This window comes from Trichoplusia ni, chromosome 1 (genome assembly GCF_003590095.1).
Source record: "Trichoplusia ni isolate ovarian cell line Hi5 chromosome 1, tn1, whole genome shotgun sequence".
NCBI lineage: Eukaryota > Metazoa > Arthropoda > Insecta > Lepidoptera > Noctuidae > Trichoplusia > Trichoplusia ni.
Genome location: NC_039478.1, coordinates 1,065,300 through 1,073,055, shown reverse-complemented (window position 1 = coordinate 1,073,055; position 7,756 = coordinate 1,065,300). Strand labels below are relative to the sequence as shown.

Genomic DNA, 7,756 nt, shown 5'->3' with positions numbered 1-7,756 from the left:
CCAAAAGATCATTATAAAAACTACGTCTATGTAGATTAACATTATGGCAATGATATCATTTTGAAATGGGCGCTTTAAAGTGTCCATGGAAATAACATGAAAAATCTTGAACTGAAAGCCTTGTATCATAAATATATATCCTCAATTTCACGATCAATTTGGAATGAATATAAAAAGAAAAACTCACTCGGTGTGATCTTCTCCGGTTCAAGGAAACTCTCGGACTCTGGCTCCGTCATGTCTCCATTCAGGTAGCGCTGTTCCATCTCAATGAAGTGGCCCATCGTCACGATAGTCACCGAGAAGTATACCTGTCGAATACAGAGCTATTAAAACTAATTTTGAATGAAAGATTTCGGATAACACAAATTATATGCAGGTTTAGTCATGATCAGTGAAGTGTTTTGTGTTATAGAATCGTATTCATATTAAAAACGGAAAGTCTGTATGTATGCATGGATGTTTGTTACTCTTTCACGCAAAACTATTGAACGGGTTAAGACGAAACTTAGTACATAGTTTATAACCTATATTAAGATATACGATATTTTTTATCTCGATCATTTTCGATTTAAAGCGGGCTTGTCGCGTAGCTAGTCTTTAAATAATACAATATTTTAAGCTATCAAAGAGATATAAAGCAGCGCGATTTAATCACGAATAAAATTTGAGGCCTGCCTTGATTTAATATTTTAAAAACAAAGTCTGCAAGAATATCTTTAATCATTGCAGATACTTACCTCTTAAGCTCGCCTTATGTAAAGCAATTGCAGTTACGTGAATATTTAATAAATAAGCAGATATTTGGGTAGACAAAAAGTATTTATAAATGTAAACACGTATCATCATGATAAAATGTTAAGAACAAAATATCTCGGACATGATGAGATTACTTAACAACTGTATTTGGTATTTCGATTGTGTATATCAGTTTCATGTAGATATAGTCACGTTCAAAGTTCAGAACATTTACGTGATCTTTAAATCTAATAAAATAGCGGCCATTCACTTTATGTAACAATAATATTAAAAGTAACAAAAGGTTTTATGCTTCTGGGTGGCCACGACAGGATTCGAACCTGCGACCGCCGAATCTAGGTTCGGTTGCTCTGTCCTCTGAGCTACGTGGCCTGGTGGGACAATATTTCAAATTTACCTTCTCATGAACTTTGCCGGAAATCAGCAATGCGATATGGAACGTAGCACTCTAGACATAGAGTACAATTTAGCGATCCCCGCTGTAACGACAATAGCGGGCACGTGATGGTTTGTATTGGCGCCAGGGAATCAAATAGTAAACTATAGAGCAAAAATTGCATGGACTAAAAAATGAATCCGATTTTAAATCTAGTGAATGAATAAATCTAATAAAATACCGGTCATTTTTCATATAATCGTATAAAAGGAAACTCTTTACGAGGCGTATCGTTAAACGTTTTATTGCTTTAATTTTTCTAGGCACGCAATCAGACTTTGTTCCTCGTTAATTATAAAATTGTAGATTCGTCAGATTCGTTCGCGATAAACCTTAATAGGTGTTGAACATTTAAATTTGTCCCTAATTATACGCTTTCCATGTAATAGGGTTTTCATTTGAATTATAGCCTCAAGGTCACTGTAGGGTACAGAAAACCGCTGAGTGGCTAACAAAAAGTCTTGTCTCTTTGTAACGTTTTGTAGGCATCAGATATATTATTAAATATTATATGTTTTCGTGATAAATTGTTCCATCGTTAAGTTTTACAATCCTGTACTCAATGGGTAAAAACGGTCGAAAAATAAGTATTGAAATTATAAAAAAATGTTTTACTTATTTGCTAGTTTGAACGGAATCATCTCAGAATCGCGAGTTCAACTTATACTTAAATGTTTTAATCTATACTAATATATAAAGCTGAAGAGTTTCTTTGATTGTTTGTTTGAACGCGCTAATCTCAAGGACTACTGGTTCAAATTGAAAAATTCTTTTGTGTTGTATAGACCCTTCACCGAGGAAGGTTTTAGGCTATATATCATCACGCTGCGACTAATAGGAGCGAAGATAAAATCGAAAATGTGGAAAAAACAGGGAAAATTATTCATCTTTGAGGGCTTCCGTTCAAAAATTCCTAACTTATATCTTCTACCCACGCGGACGAAGTCGCGGGCAACAGCTAGTTGTTTCATAATCTTAACGAAATGTAAGGTGGTAGTGATGTGTAGGTCATGTAAAAGTGTGTAAGTAGACTGTGATATATATTTACCATGGTATAGACGGCCGAGGCGTAGCACCCGCGCCGGAGACTGCGCCAGCAGCAGCAAGACTGGATGATCGGCATCTTGCTGGCAGATGTCCTGAGACAAAAATACATACACTGACTATACTACTCTTCAAAAATTTAGTACACTCAGTATTTTACATAATAAATAAATTTATTACCACATAACAGTAAACATTGCGACTCATTATGTAGTACAAAATAACAGGTAACAATTAAGGTAAAAGCACCTATTACGGAGGTATTTCGCAACATTTGAAAGTAAGAAACAAAAATAAGAATTTGTAGGTATTTCTAAAGGTGGAAAAAAATTCTATCGTTAAAAGTGGAATTTATATTTTGTATTGCCGTTGAGACTATGATTCTGTTGATGATATTTCTTATTTTAAAGAAATATTTAAATAGTCTGGTCGATTTTCCCTTATACGGAGGTAAAATTTTGCTCTGATCCTATTACTGCGGTAGACGGCTCCTAATACGGAGGGTCAGAACTTATATTCATTAAAGTTCCGTACAAATAATATTTATTTAATAATAGTTATGTGTTAGTAAAAGTTTTTCCTTTTTATTGAAAATTGATTTTATTAAATTGCGTAATCAAATTAATGGTGAATGAATTATTTCCATTTTGAGTAACTCTGACAATGACATCTAATATGTATGGGACCCAAATACGGCTAGACCTATAATAATTAAGGACATCCCTCTATAGAGCTACTGTTGTTGAGATCGCGTTCTGTAGTAAGTATTTTTTTCATAGTAATTCTGACCCTGATCTGAAATTGTTGAGAATCAATAGTATTCGAGGGATTAAATCACTTCGAAATCGAACAGTTATTTTTCTCGTGATGCCTGAACATACAGACAGACAAAATAAATTTTAATCACATATTTGGGTTTGGTCACTCGCTGCTGTTTTTTTTTTTTCAATATTTTCAGTGTACAGAATTGACCCTTCTACAGATTTATTAAATTTATAGATAAATGAATAGAACCGTAATAGGAGATCTTAGAACCCTACACGGAGTTACCTGGAAATAATTACCTCCGTAATAGGAAAACTACTCATGTTTTCGATAATCCTAATTCTGACCCATAAATATTTCGATAAACAAAAGAGTAAAAATGCCTAATCAAACATTAACAGTTTTTTGACTCAGATTTGTAAAACTCAAGTCAAAATTTATACAAAATAAATGTTTTGTGATAAATCAAAATACACCTTCCCATTTTTGCCTCTTCTAAGAAACTAACATTTTGTACTCGACAGTTTTCATATTTAACTAGATTTACAATTAAGAACACATACCACAGAATATGGTTTTTAAGTTATGTGATTAATAATTATTTCAACTAAACTTGAAACTAATTGAATAAGTTAATCAATTGAAAGTTATAAACAATTAAACATGACCAGTAATTTTCCTATTTCGGAGTCATAACACCGTATTAGGATTAATTTTTAAAATTTGTATCGTATTACGGCGGTGTTTTATTTTTAAATTTTTTGGTAAAAAATGACTTACAAATATAAAATAAGCTATTTAAATAGTGAGTGTAATAATAAGAAAATGCTATAAATAACAAAAGAACAAACTCGAACGGCATCTTAATACGAAAAACTTAGTTTCTAAATATTTGTGTATTTACTTTTGTTGTTCCGCGTTTGTATGGAAACACCTCTCACGTCGATTACGTTACAGAGACTGATTGATTTTGTTGTGTTGTCTATCTGCTATAATTGCAAATGTCAGTTAATTCATAAAGTAAAAGATTTAAAATAAATAGTTTCGGTTTTGGTCTACCTACACTGAATAAAACGGGAATAAAACGCGAAAATATAAATACCACCGTAATAGGAAGCGATTTTGACTACCGCCGTATTAGGAGCGTTTACCTTACAATATTCATGGTAGATCTCTGGTACCCAACCTAAGATCAAACTTGTGTTATCTACTGTCCCTATCTACTCGTACATATAATGAAAATAAATAAAGAAATACTCAATAAAAAAAGATCAAGTAGATTGTTAATAACATATCTGCTGATATGGATATATATAATAAATAAATATAGATCAAAGGTGGATCAAAACCGTGTAAACTCACCAGAGTTTACACGGTTTTCATGTAATGCCGGGATTGAAACCACAGCATATAATAAATTGGTAATTAAATCACTCGTGCTTCGAGTAAAAATTATAGAAGCTTGAAGATAACGTTCATCAAAAATTTGAATAATACACAATTCATGTACAAATGCATGACTGACTTTGAATTCAACATGTAACATAAAATCCACAACGCCCAGCCAAAATTTACTTATAAATGTACGCCACAGCGACTTACCTATTATAATATATGTGATATATATTGTTAGATATAAACAACGCACAGCACATAGAATATATCTGTTTAAAGATATTTTATTCCCAAAAAGACATAAGTCATATACTTGAGAACAATACAAAAAAATATGGATTACAATAAGTTCGTCATCAATATTACAACTGAAGAATATTTAGTTCATATATAATAAAAAAAAATGCATTTCAAATGTATACTAAATTGACATACCCGTGAGATAAATTGCCTATTTATTATTGTTGCATAGAACCTTCGTATGCTATCGTTTAAACCAGATCGTAATAAAACCTCTTTGCTCCTGAATTAGTCAAGAATCTCCTATGATATCGCGTGAAGAAAGCCGTCTTAATATTTAATCACGACATAATTTATTTAACAGTCGTCAAAGCTTATGAGAATAAATGACTTGATTACGTAAAGTAACACTTGGAAATGTATTTTTCCCTAAAGAATACTCAGGGTAGAAAGGCCGTAAAATATCCATACCGGAAAATTAAAAGTTTATACGCGAGGGCCATTTTTATTTAAGATGATATTATTGCAAGGGCTTCGTTTTTGTTTGTCAATTGTCCAATATATATATTTGTAAAATATACTCGATGGGTTTGTGGAGTGACTCACTTTAAATGTTGTTGGTTTTAGATACAGTTACTCACAAATTAATAAAATTAGAATGTGTATCAACATTAGCATGCTATCCTTAACGCGGTCACTATAAACGACGGTTGGTAAATTGATCTTTGGGGATTTTAATGTTCCAAGATCTATCACTGTATGAAGGCTCATAAAAATATTTAAATTTTGTAACCTTTTTGAACTTGGCTTAAGAAACATACTATTTTTAAACATTACTGGGAAACTGATCTGTTGACTCTACAGTCAAATCAAATCGTCATAATTATTATTGGTTGACTGCAAGACTTATAAGCAATCACAGTTTAATATGAGATACTGGCCTTTTGGCTCGCAGCTGTAATAGATCACTTCCATTCATACGTGCGTTTTCTTTAGACGCTTGTTGAAACATCACTTGATAATAAAGAAACAACCGAACTATAATGTGTTATCCTTCAAACTATACTGTGTGTAATTTAAATATAGCACATAAGAAAAGCATAAAAAAATCAAAATATCTATCAAACACATTATCTTACGCTCGCAAATAGCAAAACCTGCCAACTTGTGACTATAATATCTTACTTAAAGAATATGGTGAAGAAAAATCAACATTCAACGTCAAAACAAAATACACATGAAAGGAGATAAAATAACTCGATACATGTTCCCTTACAGCCTCTTAACAGGACCTGTCGCTTGGGACCCGGCCTCTGTGAGCCTTTGAACGCAACTCAAATGTTATTGACAATCGCACTGATCTTGATGCTCGTCTTCAAAGGTATAGGGAAATCATACTTGAGTATACTGTGTATGGGTTATTAGTTATAAATGAGGTAGCGAGAAGTTTTGTTAAAAAAAGTTTTTGGTGCAAAGGAGGTTTTATTTAATTTATATTAATTAATGACAAGTACCAAATGTAGATTTTTTTTTTCTTTAAAGTCAAAAGTATTCTGATGGTAATGGATTTGGATGCGTTTTTTGGTATTCCTTGCCTAAAAGGCTGAAACGGAACGATGATGTCTTTATTAGCAACAAAAAAGAAATGAGGTTAGGCAACAATTTTTACGGTCAATTGTTGGGTGACAAATGGCGCTAAATTTATTTGTCACCTAGCTGATTTAGTTTCCATTAGCCTATATGTCAGGATCCTGAGTCGCACATGACCTGATATTTTGTTGATGCCGGACGTGTTTGTACGATAACTTTCATAAAAAGTATTTATTTACTAAATATTGAATATCATAGTGATACCTAATCATCATTGTAATTTTCTAAACAATTAAAATATTTGATTGTCGTAAAAAATCTCGTGAAGTAACTATCGACAAATATTTTAGCACATCTCGATCAATACTTTGCTATCAGACGACTAGACACACAATTTTTTACGACAGGTATATTCGATTTAGTAATATTGGACGAACAACCCTCCTATAAAGTATCTTTATCTTTATATTTTATATGAGTGTTATGGTGACACCTGACACTGATGTCTTGTCGACTAGCCTTCTTCTTACACCGTTTTGAAACTACTTCGTAATCATCTTAATATATATAAATCTCGTGTCACAATGTTTGTCCTCAATGGACTCCTAAACCACTTAACCGATTATAATAAAATTCGCACACCATGTGTAGTTCGATCCAACTTGAGAGATAGGATAGTTTAAATCTCAAGTTATGGTCGCAATTTCTTCTAACCACGCGGACAAAGTCGCGGGCAACAGCTAGTATTTTATAAATGAAAGCATATTTTCACTCATCCCTGTAAAAGTTTTTTTTTCGAACATAATGAATAGAAAAAAGGATGCCATAAATAAAAGTCTGCACGAATTCGCAAAGCTACGAAATAGCGCCGTAGTAAATGACTCACGCTACGAAAATGCTACAAGTTGACTTACAGACTGACGTCGTAGCACGTTAGTAAAGGTTGCTACAATGCCAATGACCGCTAAAAACTTGTCCAGCGAAATAATTTTACGCGCTACCAACGATGTTTTGTGACAATAATGAGAAAAATATTCGAGCAGTAAGCACACATCTCAGGTAATGAGATCAACAAGGTTACCGAGCCGTGTTCATATTGGACCAAATAGGACGAAAATAGTATCACGGCTTATGTTATACCTAAATATTCAACTGACATATCACATGTGGGAAAATTCTGTCGACGGCTATGACCTGATTCTCCCAAATTCTCGTCGACTCGCTGCGGTCGAAACGCTTCGTCTGAATAAGCCGTTACGATTTTTACTTTGTACCCCCGTATAAACAGAGTATAAATTAATTCGGTAATTACCTCGCGTTTCTAGTACAACAAGTTGTTATTCAGCTGGTTTTAGAATACTTAGCGAAGACGGCCGAGCTAACGCTATATTGGCTTAGACTGTTATTGGTAGAGTTAGCGTACTAAGTTTAGTAGTGAAGATACTGTCAGCCACAGATAGCCGAAACTTAGATGGAGGAACTTATTGAAAGCAGAGATTCGAGGAGTGATGACTTAGCGCTTAATTG

The 7,756-nt window shown here is 33.2% G+C and overlaps 1 protein-coding gene across 3 annotated transcripts in view; it reads right to left on the bottom strand.

Moving 5' to 3' along the window:
- Positions 1 to 2,458, bottom strand: part of LOC113501432 — an 83,918-nt gene extending 81,460 nt beyond the window's left edge. For 2 of the 3 annotated variants that reach the window (XM_026882685.1, XM_026882604.1), the window contains exons 1-2: positions 2,244 to 2,458; positions 188 to 326 (exon numbers count right to left, since the gene is read on the bottom strand). In XM_026882685.1, coding sequence (XP_026738486.1) covers positions 188 to 326; positions 2,244 to 2,351 — 247 coding nt within the window. In that variant the 5' untranslated portion in view covers positions 2,352 to 2,458. The remainder of the gene's footprint in view (positions 1 to 187; positions 327 to 2,243) is intronic. The other variant, XM_026882762.1, reaches the window with a different exon arrangement.
- Positions 2,459 to 7,756: the final 5,298 nt, after the last annotated feature.